The 20055-nt window shown below is 45.3% G+C and overlaps 1 protein-coding gene across 16 annotated transcripts in view; it reads right to left on the bottom strand.

Annotated features, from left to right (window-relative positions):
• BCAS1 (brain enriched myelin associated protein 1) overlaps nt 1-20055 on the bottom strand; it is a 114661-nt gene that overhangs the window by 32608 nt on the left and 61998 nt on the right. For 9 of the 16 annotated variants that reach the window (XM_017350466.3, XM_070051667.1, XM_070051669.1 and 6 more), the window contains 4 exons: nt 13485-13640; nt 12465-12509; nt 9926-10060; nt 2413-2625 (listed from right to left, as the gene is read on the bottom strand). In XM_017350466.3, the coding sequence (XP_017205955.3) occupies nt 2413-2625; nt 9926-10060; nt 12465-12509; nt 13485-13640 (549 nt within the window). The remainder of the gene's footprint in view (nt 1-2412; nt 2626-9925; nt 10061-12464; nt 12510-13484; nt 13641-20055) is intronic. The other 7 variants (XM_017350468.3, XM_051832663.2, XM_017350471.3 and 4 more) reach the window with 1 other exon arrangement.

Below are 20055 nucleotides of genomic sequence, written 5' to 3'. Positions count from 1 at the left end.
GGGGGAAGTTTGAACTTCAAAGAGGACCTGTCCTATCATTTATAGATCCCAAGCATTTAAGAAGCATCTGAGACCAGTATGTGAGTGCATTTCCCACAGTGAATGGTGGAGAAAGATACAGCAGTGGGTGTGTTCTCCCTCAGCTCCTGAGCACAGAGGAAATGAGGGACAGTTAACAGCGCCCGTTCATTGGTGACTTTTGTACAAGGTGTGGTGTTAGAAGTTTTACCAGCACTAATTGATTTAATGCTCACTTCATTTCTATACCCTCAGTACTATTATTATTTGCCTTTTACAAACAAGGGAACAGATTCTGAGAGGTGGAGTAGGACTCAATGTCAGATCTCCCTGACTCCAAACTTGAACCCTACAGGGCATTCCTCCACTGTGGTCCTTCACCCCCACCTGTGGTTTTCGCTGCTGGCACCTGTCACCTGTGGCTGAGGAGGTGGCTGCCCAGCTCCACCCACAGAAGGTCCTCAGCTTCCACCTCTGCTGTGTTGGTGCTGAGGCCCAGTGCCAACACACTGTGGAAGAACTGGAGCTTCCGTTCCTGTCCAGAGTGAGACTCCCAGCACGAGCAGCCAGTATGCCAAGACTCCCTGCTGGCTTGGCCAAGACCCTCTGCACCACCCCCAACCTCACCCTCACCATCACCGCGGTCTCCCCACCCCCTCCCCCCAGATGTCACCCCCACTGTGCTGTGAAGGCTCTCGCTACTCCTGCCCCTTGATCCTGTGCAGGCATTTTCCACCCACCCACAAGTCTTTTTCACTTGTTCAATTTCCTAAATGTTCCCTCAATTGTAGGCATTTTTGGGGTACGATGTGATAATTTGATACAGCTGTACAATGTGTGATTATCAAATCCAGGTAATTAGCATTTCCATCCCCTTAAATGTTTATCTTTTCTTCATGTCTAATAACGCTTTTCTTGTCAATTTTGTCTTGGTCTCTGCTTCACCCAAATTTACCATTATTTACTTAATATCAGTGTCACTATTTATGTAGCACTCTCCTTTTAATTGGATTCATTTTTAAGCTAAATATATTTAGTCTTCCTTGAGCAAAATAGAGGTTAGATCTCGAGTTTAATGTGCTACCTGTATTTTCTGTAATATACTTTGAGAATATATACCTATAATATATAGGTATATATGTAAGGTGCTTTAAAAAGTCATAAAAATGGAATTGAAAGATAAGTTTATTCTGGTGCAAAATATTTTGAATTCCATGAAGAATTTTTTCAGAATGTGCATTTGCCATGGACTTCTTAAAGACCCTCTGTGTGTGTAGATGTGGGGTGTGTATCAATCAAAAAATAAGTCCACATTTGGGTCAACCAAGTCATGTCCCCGGTCACTAACCTAGGTGAATAGCTTGGGTGGAAATCGCTCCCTACATTCTGTGGCTGCTAAAGGTTTTTTGTTTGTTTAAATAAGGCATGGTAGTTGAGGAAGAAAGATCAGGACAGAATGTCAGCTGACATCGTCCAAAGTTTCCATGAATCACTCGGGGTGGTGTTGGGGGAAGAACCTGGAAGGAAGGCATCCGTACAGCAGGAAACAAACAGCAAAGCGGCTCAGGAATGCAGAGTAACGACACCACAGTGGCCTCTGCTCCGCAGGGTGTGCCAGTGGCACGGATGGTCTGAGGCAAGGCCTAAGCTGGATTTTTCCAGCTCAGTGCATTTCCAGCCCCTCGCCCCGACTTCACGCTCATCTTCTGGCCCCACTGGAAACAGGCGAGCCCTCTGCATGTGTGTGGCCGCTGCGCCTGCGACACAAGGCTCACTGAGGAGCGGCTCTCGGAACGCTCAGCCTCACCCACCTGGCCCCTGGCAGGGCCGTGCTTGGTATCTAATTCTGGAGGGAGGGAAAGTTGGTGCGCAGGACTAATTTTCCTGTCCCAAAGCACAGCTGTGCTTGCCGCGGGGCTGTGATCTGGTGGCCGCCCCACTCTTCTTAAGGGAGAGTGAGAACAAGGGGCTTCCGCGGACCGACTGCAGCTGCCCGGGGTACAGGAACCCAAGACAAGGTTCATGCTGCCCGGGTGAGCTTGCTCAGAGGAGAGCAGGAGGAAGCCAAGACAGAAATCATCTCAGAAGGAAAAGGAAACCATGAAACACCATGGCCCTCTGTCACGACCAGAGTCATTCAAAGAATGAAAATGTCTACTTGTTCATTTCCTGTTCTTCACTGCAAACATGGATTGGGTGACACAACAGGTCTTTCGCTCCTCCCCGGAGGACACTGAAACATTGCATCTCAAGGACAAGTTGAGTCATTTTGGAGAAGAAAAAACAAACACCCTAGATTCCATGCATTGCTGGATACCGTGAGCGACCTGATAGAGATCATTTCTGTGTCGCCTCAGTCCCAGGTCACCTGCAAGGGCTGAAAATCTCACTCACCTTTTTCCAGAAGAGTTTGCCCAGCGGCAGAGACGTGGGTCCTGCCTTCTCCTTGGTGCCTTCCTTTGCAGTCTCTGCCAGTGTCTCAGGCTGCGGCGGAGCTGAAGGGCTGCAGCCTTTAGGATTCTTGGCGGCCCGGGGGGTCCCCGAGGGCACGGAGTTTGCTGTGTCTTTCTTGAGGTCCGGGGAGGTGGTGGGTGATTTCTCGGCACCCTATAATTTCAAAAAATATGGAGGGAAGATTCAAAATGATCTCAAATTCTCTTTTTTTCAAAAATGGGCAGGGGCTATGCATGTTGTTAATTTTCTTCTTTTTCATTTTCTGTGTTTTCCAAATTCCTAGTGTAAATAGAGATTTGTATTAAAATCTCAGAAAAAGTCAAGATGTTTTCTTTTTGGAGAAAATAAAAATAGAAGTATTTATGGACTCTGTTCAAGGAAGTAAGTCATTAGCAGTCGAGGTTATGGTAGGAGGTAATTTTGCTGTTAGAACATGGAATTCGGCTGGCGCCGCGGCTCACTAGGCCAATCCTCCGCCTTGCGGTGCAGGCACACCGGGTTCTAGTCCCAGTCGGGGCGCCGGATTCTGTCCCGGTTGCCCCTCTTCCTGGCCAGCTTTCTGCTGTGGCCAGGGAGTACAGTGGAGGATGGCCCAAGTCCTTGGGCCCTGCACCCCATGGGAGACCAGGATAAGCACCTGGCTCCTGGCTCTTGCCATCGGATCAGCGCAGTGCGCCGGCTGCAGCGCGCCGGCTGCAGCAGCCGTTGGAGGCTGAACCAACGGCGAAGGAAGACCTTTCTCTCTGTCTCTCTCTCTCACTGTCCACTCTGCCTGTCAAAAAAAAAAAAAAAAAAAAAAAAAAAAAAAAAAGGAACATGGAATTCTTCCCTAGGCCAGGGGTCTCCAAATGGCTTTGCTCAGGCTCCTATCAATAAAATGCACCTTCAATATATGCATACTCATTTTAGTAAATATAATAACTTGTAGCGATCTACTAATCCACATGAGAAATTCAAGAAGGGTAAAAGTAAACATCATTACAGGGGCCGGTGATGTGACATAGAGGGTAAAGCTGCTGCCTGCAGTGCCAGCATCCCATATGGGCGCCGGTTCTAGTCTCAGCTGCTCCACTTCTGATCCAGCTCTGCTATGGCCTGGGAAAGCAGTAGAAGATGGCCCAAGTCCTTGAGCTCCTGCACCTGCATGGGAGACCCGGAAGAAGCTCCTGGCTCCTGGCTTTGGATTGGCGCAGCTCCAGCCGTTGCGGCCATTTGGGAAGTGAACCAGTGGATGGAAGACTTCTTTCTCTTTCTCTCTGCCTCTCCTTCTCTCTGTGTAACTCTTTCAAATAAATAAATAAATCTTTTAAAAAATTATTAAAAAAACATCATTACAATAGAAGTTGTGAAATTTTTCTCCAATGTTGGTGTCCTCCTGGGAGGGCATGTCCTAGGCTAGACTGGAACGTGGTGAAAAGGTCGTGAAATGGAAGGGGATCCACAAACCCCCTTCTTCCCTTACACTTACAACCTACACTTACAACCAGAAGGTCTTTAAATGTTACTTCATTCTGTCCAGCCCCCCCCACCCAGGGGTCTGAGTTGAAGTCCATTTCCAGGGTGTCCCATCCCTTCTGTGAGGGTCCATTGATTCCCACTCCCGCCCCCCTGAGTCACAGGATTAAGGAAGAGTTGGGAGAGTTACAGACACGACTGATCTTGTATGAATGATTATCAGTACTAAAAATCGCATGTCCATGTGACCTGACCTCTCCATCCTGAGCGTCTCCCTTTCTTGATTTTTTGCTCCAGGGACTTATGACTCAATGCCTTTACATTCTCAGAAAAGCATATCTTTGTATCGTCTGACTAAGAGGTGGGGAAAAACCCTGCCAGTGGAAGTGGAGTGTGGATAAATTTAGGAAGTTTCGCCATATTTTTGGTGCTGGGAAGAGTCTGATGTTTGACGTTTTAATAGGTGGGAAAACCAAGACCTAAGGGGCACCACTTGGCCTCAAATCTGGACTCTTCTGGTTCCAGTTTAGTTCCCATTCCACCCAGGATATTGCCTCTCCCAAGGGTGTTTGCAAATAACATGAACTTTACCATGGGATATGAGAGATTCTCGTCCCTTCCTTGGTTTTTGGTACTATGAGGGAGTCATTTGTTGAACAGATTCAAAATTCAAATCATGACAAAGGATGAAAGTATAGAAATACTCAATTCTGCAGTAACACTAGTTCCAGTAAGAGTGTGCAAAATAGCGTAACACTGAAATTCAAAATAATTCTGCATTTTATAGAGAGTGTGGTCAAAAGGGGCAGGCCCATAGTTTCTGGGTCAGGAATGCTTGGTGCTATTTTAGCCCTAAGTGATAATGAAATTACAGGGGACTGGCAAAGGGGAAGCACCTTCACCCCTAACTAAATCACTTAATTTCTTCTTCAGAAAACACAAGAAAGGTTATTTATTCTTAAAAAGCCCCACTTGGGGTTTGCAGCCATCTGGGGAGTGAAACAGCGAATGGAAGACCTCTGTGTGTGTGTGTGTGTGTGTGTGCATGCCTCTGCCTCTCTGTAACTCTGCCTTTCAAATAAATAAACAAATCTTAAAAAAACAAACAAACATGGGCTGGCGCTGTGGCATAGCAGGTAAAGCTGCCGCCTGCAGTGCTGACATCCCATATAGGTGCCGGTTCGAGACCCGGCTGCTCCACTTCTGATTCAGCTCTCTGCTATGGCCTGGGAAAGTGGTACAAGATGGCCCAAGTCCTTGGGCCCCTGCACCTGCGTGGGAGACCTGGAGGAAGCTCCTGGCTCCTGGCTTTGGATCGGCGCAGCTCCAGCCAGTGTGGCCAATTGGGGAGTGACTCAGCGGATGGATGACCTCTCTTCTCTCTGTGTAACTCTGACTTTCAAATAAATAAATATTTAAAAGAACACAGGAGGCTTTACTGAGAGGAGGTGGACACACTTTGATCTGAAGGTGACTGGGAATTAACCTGGGGAGGGGAGAAGTGTGTGCCCCGCACAGGGAACAGCTGCTCTGAAACCTTCATCAAGAAGACATGGGGCAAGCAAGCGAGGACCAGGACAGAAGCAGCACGAGTAGGAGTGGTCAAGCTGGGTGACCTCCCCAGCACCAACCTGTCCTTCTGCCTTCCTGGGACAATCTCCATTTGCTCAGGGGTCCCTTACAGACCAAGAACCTGGGGTGACAGGTGTTTAGCCAAGTGGTCAAGACGCTGGTGAAGACACTCATGTCACATCTCAGAGTGCCGGAGTTCAATTCCCAGCTCTGGCTCCTGACTCCAGCTTTCTGCTAATGCAGACGCTGGGAGGCAGTGCTGGTGGCTCAAGTAGTGGTCCCTGCCACCCATCTGGGAGACCTGGATTGAGTTCCTGGCTCTGCACTTCAGCCTTGGCCCAGTCCTGGCTGCTGTGGGCATTTTGGGGAATAAACCAGTAGACAAGAGCTCTCTTCTCTCTCTGTTTTTGTCTCTCTGCCTCTTGAATTAAGACAAAACATCGCAGATTGGGACTGAGCTCATCTCTGTCTCTAAGCAGGTCTCTGGCTGGTGTAAGCCGGTCATCAACCCTGCGAAGGTCACTGCAGTGGAGGTTCAGCACCTGGTGACTCTGGGCTGTGGATGTAAGTCCCGCTGCTGGGCTCTTCACACTTGCCATGCTGCAGTATTTGTCTAGCTCATGGCTGCCCCTGACATGCACTCTGCCTACTTACCAGAGTCACTGGAGTTACAGAAAAGGCCCCTAGGTCCAGGATTCCATATTCTCTCTGAGACAGCTCCAGCCATCCACAGATCAGTTGTGTGGCTGGTTCCCCACTCGGCCTCCTCTCCCTCTGCTAGTGCCCTTGAACCACTGTCACCTCGTCAAGACACGATTTCAATGTCAGACTTTGACTAATAAAAGGTAAAAGTGCCAGGCACTGTTGCTAAGTATGTGCCTGTGCTAGCCACAGTCCTGCGAGGGAGGAACCGATCATTATGTCCATTTTAAAGCAGACAATCTGAGTGCTTAGTGGGGAAGCAGCTTGCCCACACTAAGAAGGAGCAGCCTTGACAGCAGAATCCAGGGAGTCTGATCTCCAAACTCAACCACTGACAGGGACTCTATCTTACACCTTCTCGGGAGAATCATGTGTCCCCACTCCCAGGGCTGTTCTAGCCACCAAGGGAGGAAACAGCTACACCGCTCTTCTCAATGTCACTCCAGGGTGGGAAGGTTTGGGGTGATACTACTGTCCTTGTTCTCCAAGGGGTTACAAAAAATTAGATATCAGCATGCTCTGTGACCTTCCAAAGGATCACAGAGCATAAGGGGACACATGGCACATTTGGTGTATTAAAATCCCACTGGGGGCAGCATGATTAGGGGAAGAAATGTATAAAATGGTTTCACAGTGAGAAAAATATTGAGAAATGCATCTTCACTGATCAGTTTCACTGACAAACAGCCCCCTCTCTTCTCTTTGCCAGGGCAAGATCTCTCTGTGCTGGGAGACCCTTGAAAAGCATAGGCCATGACTCTATTATACCCATAGTAATGTGAAATTGTAGCCTATCTCCCTTACTAGACTTCGAGCTCCTAGAGGGCAAGTGTCATCATTGCATTCCTAGGTCTCATTAGACACAGTGCAAAATAGACATGAACGAAGGAACTAACTAAAAGGGACCACGGAGGGACACTCACACCAGATCCTGCTGTGTTGTATTCCCACCACCTCTACAAACACCCACTGGGATAAGAGCAATGTTAGGCTCCTTACTCCCTGCCTACCCCCTACCAAACAAGTCTCCCACGTTCTGCCAGCCTGAAACCAACTTAATAGTCTTTGTGTGAATGACACAGGGGAACACAAAAAGTCTAATCATGTTTTCAGAGGCAATCTCATGAATAGCAGAGTTGCCAGACTTAGCAAACAGAAATGAGAATAGAACATACATCATTCAATTTGAATTTCAGATCAGCAAAGAATAATTTTCTCAAATAAGTATATCCCCCAAATTACATGGAGCATACTTATATTTATACTCAGCAATGATTTCTTGTTTTCTGAAATTTGCATTTAATTGGGTACTCTTTATCTGGAATCTCTACCATGGAATCCTAATGTATGAGATTTGTAGATTGCATGTCACATGACCTTACTTTCATAGTAAGTTCTCATTTTGTTTTCGCCTTTGGGAGTGGGAAAGGGGCTGTTAGTAAGATGTAAGTAGGCATTACACCAAGCACCAAAAACAGTGAATGTGTGGCAGAGCTTAGGATCAGGTGAGCCTGCTGCTGAGAGCTTAGCCACCTGGAAGAGAGGGTGGGCACCAGGAAACCAGAGCGGGGAGAGGAGCGTTTCTGAGCACGGCGGGAAAGTCTGAAACAATGCCTTGCTTTGTGTGCTGTTGCCATCTGGCACTGGACGAGGTGTGAAAAAGTTTGATTCTGAGGCACTGCACATGATAAAGCCAAGAAAAAAAAATGATGTAGACTCAGCAAAGTAAAGCTGACACTCTTGCTACTTATAATAAACTTATTCCTCTTATTAATTCCAGACTGCCCCACTTTTGTAAACTAAGAAACTTCTTTTCTCGGGAAGGAACGCTGAGAGAAGTAAACCCAGGGGCTAGCCGGAACTGGCAAGCGTTGTATTTGCTCTCCTTTGCTGTCCTGGTCTACAGTCTCTTGGTGAAATCAAGGGTGAGTATCACAGTGTGTATGATCAGGCTGCGAGGCTCACTGATACACCTGATTTTCCTGCTGTTGCAGACTGCAGAATAATCTAGAAAAAAAAAAACTGTCTTAGATGAAGAGGTAAAGACCAATGAGCTCTACCATAAATGAGAATTGAGAACACTTTGGAATCATCCTCTTCCTTTAATTTATGGGCACATAAAACATACTCTTAATTAGCTCTGGGGCAAACCCTGTAGTCCCTGTGTCTGTATTACAGAGCAATTCCTCCAAGTCTTCCTAGTATTCCACAATCTGTCTTCCCATCAAAGTTACCTCAGAGGCAGAATGTGAACCCAGTGATTTTGGGAAGTCCAAGGAATAATAACACTGAGCTTGGGTGGTCCACTTATGGTGGCAAGACATGAAATCTTGAGTGCATGAAATGAATATCATAATGAAGTGCAGATATGGGGGAAATGTCTTACACTTTCAGATGTTCCAGGCTTTCCATGCATAGAAACTCCCAGTGGGAGTTAAACTAGATTCTTTTGTATGAGATCCATCACCAGCAGTTACTAAATTGTGGCCCATACACAATCACACCACTTTTTGAATATCCCTCCTTCACTGCAGTATTACCCATCACTCTACAGCCTTCTCTCTTTACAGGACAAAATAAGCTCGTACAGAAACTGGTGTCTCCATAGCATCATTTGTTTATGCAAACATAAATCAACTATGAGACCCCTGTATGGAGCTTTTATCTGCATACACAATCCGGGGACTGCATCTTGCAGCTGGGGAAGTTTCTTAAATACAGTCATTCAACTTGGTGCAGAATGGTGTATGCTTTCAACAAATTTTCCAGTATGCAGATCCAATTCAGGGATCCTTTTGAATGATGGTTTCAGAGGAACCCTGGCGACTCCTTAGACATTCAAAGAAGGCAGGTTCCAAAAGGAACTTCAGTGTCGCCCTCACTTGCCAGGGACATGGAGCTATAACTCGCTCTGCCTCCATTCACTGCTTTTCTCCTCCTGGGCTTCTATTTGGGTTCAGTGTTAGCTTAGTTAATACTGTGAATGGATGAAACAGACCACAGACAGATAAAAATGTTATCTTGAGGTTAGAAGAGTATTTCCCCAAGTGGAGGAAGCATACCACTGGCAGATCAAAAACGATTTTAGATTGCACGGAAAATGATAGTAACTTTCAAACAGTGAAAATACTTTTCCTTTCCATTTTTCATTCAATCCTTCTAACAACATTCTGAGCAAAGTTTTAGTCTGGTACTGGTGTGTCTTTAACATTTTCCTACCTTTGGCTAGCTGCCTTTTAATAAAGCTAGAAAGGGCAATTGAATCAGAGCTTACCACAAACAAGGTAGCTAGAACATAATATCTTTTTTATTAGCCATATTAATGGCTACCTTCTTCTGAAGGTATATAGTTGTCTATCTATGATGTAACATAAAGTTTTTAAAGGTACACTGAAATAGGAAATCAGCAATTTCATTCTAAAAATACTAAGTAAATAATAGCATATCTAATAAACATAGTGTCAGTGGTATGCAATGACCCACATCTGGAAAACGCTGGGTGGGAAGGCACAATCACAGAACCCTGGTCCACACTCAGAGAAACCAGTCTGAGAGGTTTATGACTCGGGGACTTCACCACACTGATTTAGTTTCCCTTGGACGATCCCAATCCCTCTAAGCTCCGTATTCACTGACACGGAGTGGGTAGGCACAGGGTGACACCTGCCTCAGGGAGGTGAAGACCAGGGTTCTTTGTGTTCTCCTGGGTGAACAAGATACAGACCTTATGCCTAAAGAGCTTTCTAAAGGCGAGTCCTAGCCTGGGGCTATCCAGGTGCTTTTTCTTGGTGCCTTTGGCCTGGATCTCGGAAGTCTTCTGACCAGCGTGTCCGTCACACACACTTTCTGCTTTGGATGCCTTTTGAGCAACAGCAGTCACACCTTAGAACTTTATCATTAAACAGAATCCATGTTGCTTTAAAATGCATTAATGTACGGTGACAATGAACTGCTGGCCTACCACTCCTATCTCCCAATCATGGAACACTATGTGGATACTTATCTTTTTTCAATGCTCAAAGACAATTTGCTAAACAGAATATTCATAGTCAATTTCGGGTACATATTGATTTTCAACTGGGTGATCTATTTCAATGAACCAGATTAATGCATCTCAGAAAACAAAAGAAAAGCCAAATGGCCAACAGCACTTCCCCTCCAAAAACCCAAAACTCAACACCACTCTCTGCTAAAGAAAATAAAAAACAATTAACAGGACATTTAAGCTCTATCTACATGATTTAAAATATCCAAACAAAAAAGATAATGCAGTCCCTACTTGATAGTTTAAAAATATCTAAATGATTTTGTCACAAGGGAAAGAAAAAGATGTCTGCAGACACACAATTTATTTTTGTATACTGGAGTCAAGGCAAATTCTGTCACTGAATGGTGTTCATGTCTCAAACTGATCATCTCTGACTCAGGGTTAGGAGCTTAATGGAAGCAGTTACCACCCACACCAATTCCCGTGGGTTTCGAGATGGCAGTTTCTGGTGTGAATCAGTCCATTCGGCTGACACCAGAGGAGGCTGGAACTGAAACAGCCCAGCTACAGCCACTCAGGACTGTTGGTTCAAGGTACAAATTTGCAAGAGTTTGTGCTGGGAATGCAGCTAGAAATTGTGTAGGGACAGAGAGTACAGACTGTAACCAGCACAGGAAGAGATGTCAAAGCAGCAAGGTACGGGAACCAGGTTTGCAGGAAAGAGGCCTGTCTGTGGGTGTTGTGAAATGTCTACGTTCACGAAACCTGCTTCGGAGACCCAGGTCCATTAGCAAGGGCCCCTCTGCTCTCTGGGCAGGAAAATGAAATTTTTTCAGTGAGGTAGGTTCAGTTGGGGCCTCCCTTCTGAGACGAGGAAGTGTTTTGATCCATGACCAAGTGAAGCAAAAGAGTGAATCAGGCCACTTGGGAAACCACGTAACATACCCACACCCCACTTTTGATACCTTTTTATGCTGTGTGGCTTCCAACAATGCAAAACACAGAACCAAAAGAAGACATGTTTTGACCCAATCATTCATTGAACTTGACCCTATCTGCCTTGTGGCAAATGAGCAATTTTATAGGAAAATGGACGTAGATGCCTCAGTCATATATTTTTTCCAAAGGGAAAAGAAATTTGAGAGGAAGCAATCAACGTAGCACACACGTCATCATGGCATTCCAGCTGTCTTACACATGATTATGGAAAAGGGATCACCTGCACATGAACAGCACTCTACAAATTACAAGCCCCTCCCCGCCCTGGGGTCTGGGAGAGAGGATTTTTATCATTTTTATCATTTTTTTCATAGCCTTGGAGACTTAGGTTCTGGCAGATTAGGATTCCACCACTATCAAAAATCACAGTGAGGAGGGGTAGAGTGGACATAAATGCAGCTCTTTGGAGAGTAAAACGCAATGCTTTACCCACAACTGGGCTCCTACCCACGTGGGGAGCAGGCGTACGGAGCTGGGTAAGCCATTATTTGTCCCAGTGTCTTTGAAAGCACTTTGAGTTATCAAAAAAAAGATGCAAGACACTTCTCCGTCACCGAGATAAACTTTCCTATGGGTCCCCTGAAATTCAAACCACGTGTTCCACTAGAGGCCACCGGTTCTGGCACGTGTGAAGGGAAAACATCTCGAGAAAAGATTGTTCCAAGTCAAATTTATTTTGAGGGGAACTGGCTGAAATTCTAGGAGGAAGTGAAAAATCTAGCCTCTCCAGAGTCCTAATTCTGCTCGGCCCTGCCCTTGGTGCCTGTCCCCTGGCAACTGGTTTATTTCATCAATGTCCTTTGCAGCAAGGATTTATTTGTTTTCAAATCACATTAAAAAAAAGAACATATTTTTTAAAGAACAAAAGAACAGCAGCTTTCTTCTAGTTTAAAATGGAGTGTTTTTTTCCATTCTATTCACTGTGTCTTTCTAAATACAATTAAAAAGACAGAGATCGTGATTTAATTATTAATCTTCTATTTAATTTTACATAAGAAATTGGCTATTGGGACAATATTGAACCAGAATTAACCTATCTTTCAGGCTTCCCACTGAAATTTTTATTAAAATAGTGTTAATCTAAACAAAATATTTTAATGACATCTAACAGGACTACTAAATTGCTAACTATATTAAATTATATGCCTATATGAATATGAGTACAGATAGATATGACTTGTGTGTCATAGTGCTATAATTCAAGCAACAAACAGGCACAAATCCAAATCCAATTCTATGTGCAAACCCAAATACACACAAACCTCCAACTACTTACCGTGTCTTCTGGATCTTTTTTTGTTTCCGCCTTGTTGGGTGAAACCTTAAACGTTTGAGAAAACACAATGTTAAGAACCACAGCTCTTCAGGATGGTCGCTAGTTCCCAGACACATGGTTCTTTACGGCGGCCCACTTCTCCGTAAGTATCAACAGGGAAATGAGAACTACTACTGTTTCGCAGAAACCCAAGGACCTCTGGGTAATACAAAAGTTAACAAAACTGCTATTTTATAATGAAATGCATCAGACCTTGGACATTCACTAAGAGTCTGATCAGACGCATAAATACCTCCTGAGGGCCAGCAACTTCCACTCTCTGCTGCTCTTATTCCACACACATGCGCAACGCTTGGTTACCACGCACGGTCCCTTGACTAGTTTTCATTTTATCTTTTGAGTTTAGTCTTGATGTTTGTAAACAGCCCCAGCACCTTTGGCTAGCTCCTCATTCATTCATTCAGCTCTGTTTCCAGGTCTGCTACGTGCCAGGCTGGGGGCTCTGACCTACAAGGTCAGAGAAGAGCAAGCAATGCAGAGGCACGGCCCCTACTCTCATGCAAGCTGAAGGGCCAGACTTCAGAGGTATCGGGACAGACAGTGCTCTCTGTAGGGTTTACTTCTCATTTGATTGGCAAACCTGCTTTAATGGCTCAGCAATTTCAAGGGTTATTTTCCAGTTATATTTATGATCAGTGATCCTAAGCCAACCAATGGCAATAGAATTCCATTACAATGTGGCTCATGGTGCATAGTTTGGGCTTCCAACTCTAGAAGTTACCTCGCCGGGAGCCTGATGTAGGATCCTGTCCCTCTTTCCTGTTCCAGCTGCATTAAAATGATAATGTTAACCCATTATAATAATGGCCCAGTAAAGGTCATTATTATATAACAATATAATATAATATAACATAATAATATAATAATATTATTATTATAATAACCCACTATTTTTAGAATGAACACAAACTGGGGCAACAGAATGGGAGGGGGTTCTGGGAAAGTGAGGAAACTACTCACCAGGGTTTTAAAGAAACTCATGATGGGGCTGTTAATCTCAGTTGTGTCTGCTGTCTGGGCGTCTGCCTTTGCAGCCTCTGGTTCTTCTGGGTCGCCAGGGACAGAGCAACTCAAAGTTCCAGTTTCTTCTCCTTCTTCCTCGCCAGCAGCTGCGTCCTAGAGCAGAACAGAGTTTTCACGGCTGCAACTTGTTGAAAGCAGACTCTGAAAGTAAGTTTTGCTTTGCGCCCCTTTCAGCCTTATCCCCTAATTCCAGCCATACTTCTTCTGCCCACGGGCGTGCGGAACAATCACAGGCCTGTGCGAGTCCCTCTTCCTTCCCTCCCCCTGCTGTGTAACACAGCATCTGCAGTTGGTTGAAGGGGCAATGGTTGGAGCCTGAGGGTGATAAACACAGCGGTGCGTGTTGTATTCCGAACACAAACACTTTTCTCCCAATTCTGCAAAGAGGTTGTGTGGGAGGCCACTGTTTCCCGACGGTGTGGCCCCCGTGTTCAAGGGTTTGTACATTACCCTCAGGGACGCCTCTATTTGATTTCCCACAGTGCGCACAGAGGGGCATCACTGTTACTCTGTTTTAAGGATCTCACTTGGGAGTTTATTGGTTCAAGGGATGGATAGGGCACACCAAGGAAGGTTGGGTGCATTCTGAATGTGTCTCCTGTGACCCATCTTCACCCCTACAACCCTGAGCCAAGATTCTGTCATCTCCACTCTAAGCCTGCAATAGTCCCCTTCCCAGCTGCTTGAGCTCCAAGCCCCTTCTACCTATTCCTTCCTCAACAGACCTCTTCCTCCCATCCTTACCAGCCTCCAGCGGCTCCCTGTGGTCCTCAGCATCAGGGCCCCGTTCTGGCCCAGGCTCTCCTATGTCTTACAAGGACTGGCCCAGGCCTAAGCCTCCAGCCTCTCTCTGGTACTCTCTTCTTCATTCCATTCTTCCTGGCCAGCTTTCTTTGAGTTTTTCAGACACATCAAAGCTACTTTCAGCCTCACTTATGGTCCTGATAGTTTTCCATCTAGGGTGTTACAGGCAGTGTTAAAATGGACATGCACACTTCCATTTCCAATCACTCCTGTGTGTTGATATTTCCTTGGGAAAAATTAGCATGAGTGAAATTTGTGGTTCGACACATATGCAAATTTTATCACTTGATAAACACTCTTGCAAAATAGGTCCAGCAGGTATGTCTGGGTCTGTACAGTTGTTGGGTTCATTGTCAGAGGTGGCAGGTGCTTGCATCAGACATGTCCAGGGAAGACAGGCCAGGGCCCAGGGACTGTGGGTTGACATGGTGAGCTTGTCTGGAGGTGGGTGGAGCAAGGGAAGTTAACTCAATTTTTCCCTCCTGGTCTGTGCGTCCTATCTCTTTCGCTCCATCCCTTAAACCCCTTGGTCCTTTCCTTCATCCCAAGGCCTTCCTCAAAGCACTCTCCCATTCTCCCCTGACTTAAAGGAGAGAGGAAGGAAGCTCTCATGTTTCTTCACAGGGATTTCTAACAGTGCTCTGTGTGTGAGCTGGGAGAAGCCACAGGAAACTCGGCATTTCTGAGCATTCTATGACTTCCTCCAGTAGTGGAGAGGGAACATGGCAGCCCTGCACCCAGACCCCCCAGACTGGTCGCTCCCTCTTCTGGGGTGGGTAACTTTTGGAAGCCTAGTGTAAACCGATATGGATTGAACCACTGAAAAACAATTTAATTAAATTTAATGACTATTTGTTAAGCAATTCTAGTGCCCTGTGTTTTGTAAGCTAATATAATTTCAACAAGGTTACTAATCCTAACATAGAATAATATATAATGTCAAGTATTTTTCATTTGTCATATGCAAACAACAGTATAAATAGTACATTAAATATGTGTCATTTGATCATTATAATAATTTTCCAAGACAAATATTACAACTGTCAGTTTTTCAAACAGTGAAATGAGGCTCAGAATGGTTAGGTTTCTTGTCCAAGGTCACACAGCTTGTTTTGTTTTTTCCCTTGGTCACTCTACCATAGTCCCAGTGGCATTCTGGCTGTTCTTTGATTATTCCAAGTGGGCTCTTGCCTCAGTGCCTTTGCACCTGAGCTTCTGCCTGCCGGGAGCCGGGTACCTTAATTCCTACAAGCTTTTTACAAAAGTCACATTTCCATTGAGCTCTTTTCTTGACCACTGCTTTAAATTGCGCTGGCTCTGTACCAGCATAGGCTGTTGTTGCTATAGGCCTCATTTCATTTCCCTGGCGTCCATGACGTCTAGTCCATCACTCACTCCCCTGTCCCAAGGATATGCGGCACTATCTGGAGCTATTTTCAGTTGTCACAACGAGGCTATCTACTGTCTAGAAGCCAGAGATGCCACTCAGCATCCTACAATGCACACGGCAAAGAATTATCCTGCCCAAAGGGGCAAGAGTACTGAGATGGAAAGACCCTGTTTTTTTCTTTAAATGTCCATTCACTTCTTTTTTTATGTTTTAAGGAATGTAAATTTTGTAAGTATAATTTTAGGAATATAGCAATTCTGGCCACCCTTGCACTCCTCCTCCCTCTCCCCTTGCCAGTCCCATTCTCCGTTAGGATTCATTTCCAGTTAACTTTGTACACAGAAGACCAACTCTATACCAAGTAGAGATTTCAATAATTTGCATACACATAAACAGAGAACTAGTTTCACAGTTAACTCTCAATACAACTCATTGAGGACAGAGGTCCTGCATGGGGAGTTAGTGCACAGTGACTCCTCTTGTTAATTTAACAATTAACACTCTTATGTATGACATCAGTGACCACCCAAGGCTCTTGACATAAGCTGCCTAGGCTATGGAAGCCTTTTGAATCCACAATCTCCTTCCATATTTAGAAAAGGCCATAAGTAAAGTGGAGTTCTCTCTTCCCTTTAGAGAAAAGTACCTCCTTCGTTGATGGCCACTTCTTTCCACTGGGGTCTCATTCACAGAGAGCCTACATGTGGAACATTTTTTGCCACAGTGTCTTGGCTTTCTATGCCTGAAATGCTCACAGAGACCCTGTTTTATAATAAAGATGTGACTTGGTCATTCTGGAGCATTTTTGTTCTTTTCCTCCTTTGTGTTTCCTCACATCATAGACTTGAGTACATAGTGGACACTCAATAATTAAGAGTGAGTGAATGATTTGGTCTCATCAAGTTTTACCATTATGTCTGCATATATTTTTCTTCCACATAGGCAAGCCTGCTTGGAGGTATACAGCTCATTGATGGTTTTTTCCCTTCATTTAAATTCTCCACCCACCCATCCTCCCCTTCCCCATCAATGTCTCCTTTCAGAAAGTTTCTATTGCTACATCGTTAGACTCACTCATGTTTTTTCTGCATTGTCTAATCTGCTGTCAATCTCATCCAGTGTGCTTTTCCCCTTACACTCTGGAGTTTTCATCCTGGAAGTTTGAAGATTTTTTAAAAAAATTTTTATTAACAATAATTTTGCATATTTATGGGCTACAGGGTAGCAACTCAATCTATGTGCATGTTGTGTGTTGATCTAATCGGCATTACACATTTCCTCTTCTGTGCTGCTACTCTGTGACTGGAGTCTCCAAGCTTTAAAATACATCTTGTCTCTACTTAGCTTTCTAAAGTGTGAAGTCTATTTCTACTCATTCTTTCAGTGCCCTTTTCTGCCAGTTCTAACACCTGTGTCAGTTTCAGTTGGGCTTTCTTCACATCATGAGTACATTTCCTGTTCTTTGCTGCCCTTGTAATTTTTGGTTGGATGCCAGACATCGTAAGTTTTGCTTGTTTGGATACTGGATAGTTCTGTCTTCCTGAATAGTTCCGTGCTCCTGTAGTCTTGAGTTTTGTTCTGGGATGCAGTGAGTACCCTTGAAAACAGATTGATCCTTTCAGTTTTTGCTCTGAGATTTATCAGGCAGGACCACAGCAGTGTCTCATCCTGGGAGCAGATTTTTCCTAACTGGTGAGAAAATACCCTCCTGAGCCCTGAGGGCCTGGTGAGTAATGAGCTTCCCCAGCCTGGCTAGTGGGAAAAGGCAGCATTCCAGCCCTCTGGAAATGCCAAGTGCATACTTCTATTCCTCTCAGGTATTTCCTTCCAAGCCTTCACCATTTCCCTCAAATGGATACCCTGATCAGGACAAGCAATATTCTAGGAGGACTGCCAGTAGACTTCTGGGCTTCTCTCTGCATATCTCTCACTTCTGATATTTTGTCCTAAAATTAACTGCAGGTATAATTTATGCCTTGTGATATTGATTAGTGTGATATGATCATGAGCATTACTTCTAAATGAATGAATGGATATTGATTATTATTAATTTTTTGATAGGCAGAGTGGACAGTGAGAGAGACAGAGAGAAAGGTCTTCCTTTTCTGTTGGTTTGCTCCCCAATGGCCACTGCAGCTGGCACGCTGCAGCCGGCGCACCGCACTGATCCAAAGCCAGGAGCCAGGTGCTCCTCCTGTTCTCCCATGTGGGTGCAGGGCCCAAGCATTTGGGCCATCCTCCACTACACTCCCGGGCCACAGCAGAGAGCTGGACAGGAAGAGGAGCAACCGGGACAGAATCCAGCACTCCTGTGCCAGCGCCGCAGGAGGAGGATTAGCCTATTGAGCCACGGTGCCGGCCTGGATATTGATTATTAATACCTTTTCATTTTTTATGTAGACTGGTATTCAATTAAGTGATTTTTGGAAACAAGGTCTTAGTCTCATTAGCACTGCTGTTTGTTCTCATGTCTCCCCTCTCTTCAGAACCCATCCTATGGAACCACCATCATCAGCACTCCCTGCTCAGCTAGGAGCTCGATGAGGACAGACACTGTGTCGGTCTCACTCACAACAGGATCGAGTAGATGACAGAAGCTCCAGCCGCAGAGGTGGACTCTGCTCACCTCCCAGCTCCACTTCCTGCATCTGAGGGACACCAGCTTGGGCCTTAGCGTCTCTGAGACACAATTTCCTCATCAAACATGGCATTAATAATAAACCAAACTCCAGATAATTTATGGCGAGCTTTCATGAGAAATACTGCACGTGAATTTCTTAGCATAATGCCTGCTCTAGAAGCACTTAGTAAATGTTGGCTAAAGCAGCAAGGAAACAGTGGACACTCCATGCGACCTGCAGTGCCTGACGCAGAGTACCTCTGTGAGCAGCCTTTGCTGAGTGCGTGGGTGAGAAGGAGCCAGTGCCCCTCCCTGACCCTCCGTGCCTCACGCCTGCTCTTCAGCTCCTGCCGTCTCTTCCCATGCCAGGCCTCCTTGGGCACATCCATTCCTCAGGGGTCACTCATGTCTATCTTCTCCCGCTGAGGTCTTTCTAAGCCATGCCACTCAAGGCTCTATCTCTCTCTGTTATTTTCAGCACTCACTTGGCACTTAGTTTATGTACTCAGACCAGCCCAATGCCAAAGCCCAGCCTGGAATGAATGGTCTGCCTGAAAAATTAGGCTCTTGTAGAGTGGCTACAAAAATGCATGCAGCCCATTTGGGCGAATATTTAAAAAAATAATGCATGTATTCCACAAGGATTCCATTCAGCCCCAGGACTCTTTCCAGAGACCAGCTTCCCGTGAAAGGGCTCATAAAGAGCTGGAGCTTTGTAAAACTGAAAGCAAGTAAAAGCCATAGCCATAACCATCTTGTTAGTTTCTCTTGTTAATTCTAGGCTAAAAGTGTTTTTCCTTTGCAAGAGAAGCACTTTAAAAAAAATAGCTCTGGGGGCCAGTGCTGTGGTGTAGCAGGTAAGGCTGCTGCCTGTGGTGCCGGCATCCCATATAGGCGCTAGTTCAAGTCCCGGCTGCTCCACTTCTGATCCAACTTGCTAATGAGCCTGGGAAAGCACAGGAGGATGGCTCAAGTACCTGGGCCCCTGTTACCTATGTGGGAGACCCAGAGGAAGCTAGTGACTACTGGTTTCAGCCTGGCCCAGCCCTGGCTGTTGTGGCCATTTGGGGAGTGAACCAGAGGATGGAAGATTCTCTCTCTGTATCTCCATCTCTTTCTCTCTGTATTTCTGCCTTTCAAAATAAATAAATATATCTTTAAAAAATAGTTTTGAGGTTGGCATTGTGGTACAGTGGGTTAAACCACAGCTTACAAAGCTGATATCCCATTTCAGAAGGTCGGTTCAAGTCCTGGCTACTCTGCTTCTGATTCAACTTCCTGTTAATGAGCTTGGGAAGGCAGTGGATGATGGCCCAAATACTTGGGCCCCTGCCACCATGTGGGAGACCTGGATGAAGTTCCTGGGTTCTGGCTTCAGCCTGGTTCAACCCCAGCTATTGTGACCATTTAGGGAATTGACTAGTGGATGAAAGATCTCTCTCACTCTCTCTATCTCTACTGCTCTGTGTTTCATGAAAATAATCTTAAACAGATTCCAATATGAAGTAGACATTTCATAATTCCACAGAGTACTGAGGATCCAAGTTGTTACACTGGTTGATAAGAAGGATGGCTGAAAAATGTGTTAATAACAGATGAGCATTGGTACACCTACAGGGAGGAGATTTTTGTTTTAGGTAGTACACGACTGTGACATTAGCCTTTTGGGGTGTTTTGAGGATGCAGTTTGTGTG

The sequence above is a fragment of the Oryctolagus cuniculus genome, chromosome 11 (assembly GCF_964237555.1).
Source record: "Oryctolagus cuniculus chromosome 11, mOryCun1.1, whole genome shotgun sequence".
NCBI classification, from domain to species: domain Eukaryota; kingdom Metazoa; phylum Chordata; class Mammalia; order Lagomorpha; family Leporidae; genus Oryctolagus; species Oryctolagus cuniculus.
Note: the sequence above shows the minus strand (reverse complement) of the source record. Positions and strands in the feature narration are given on the sequence as shown.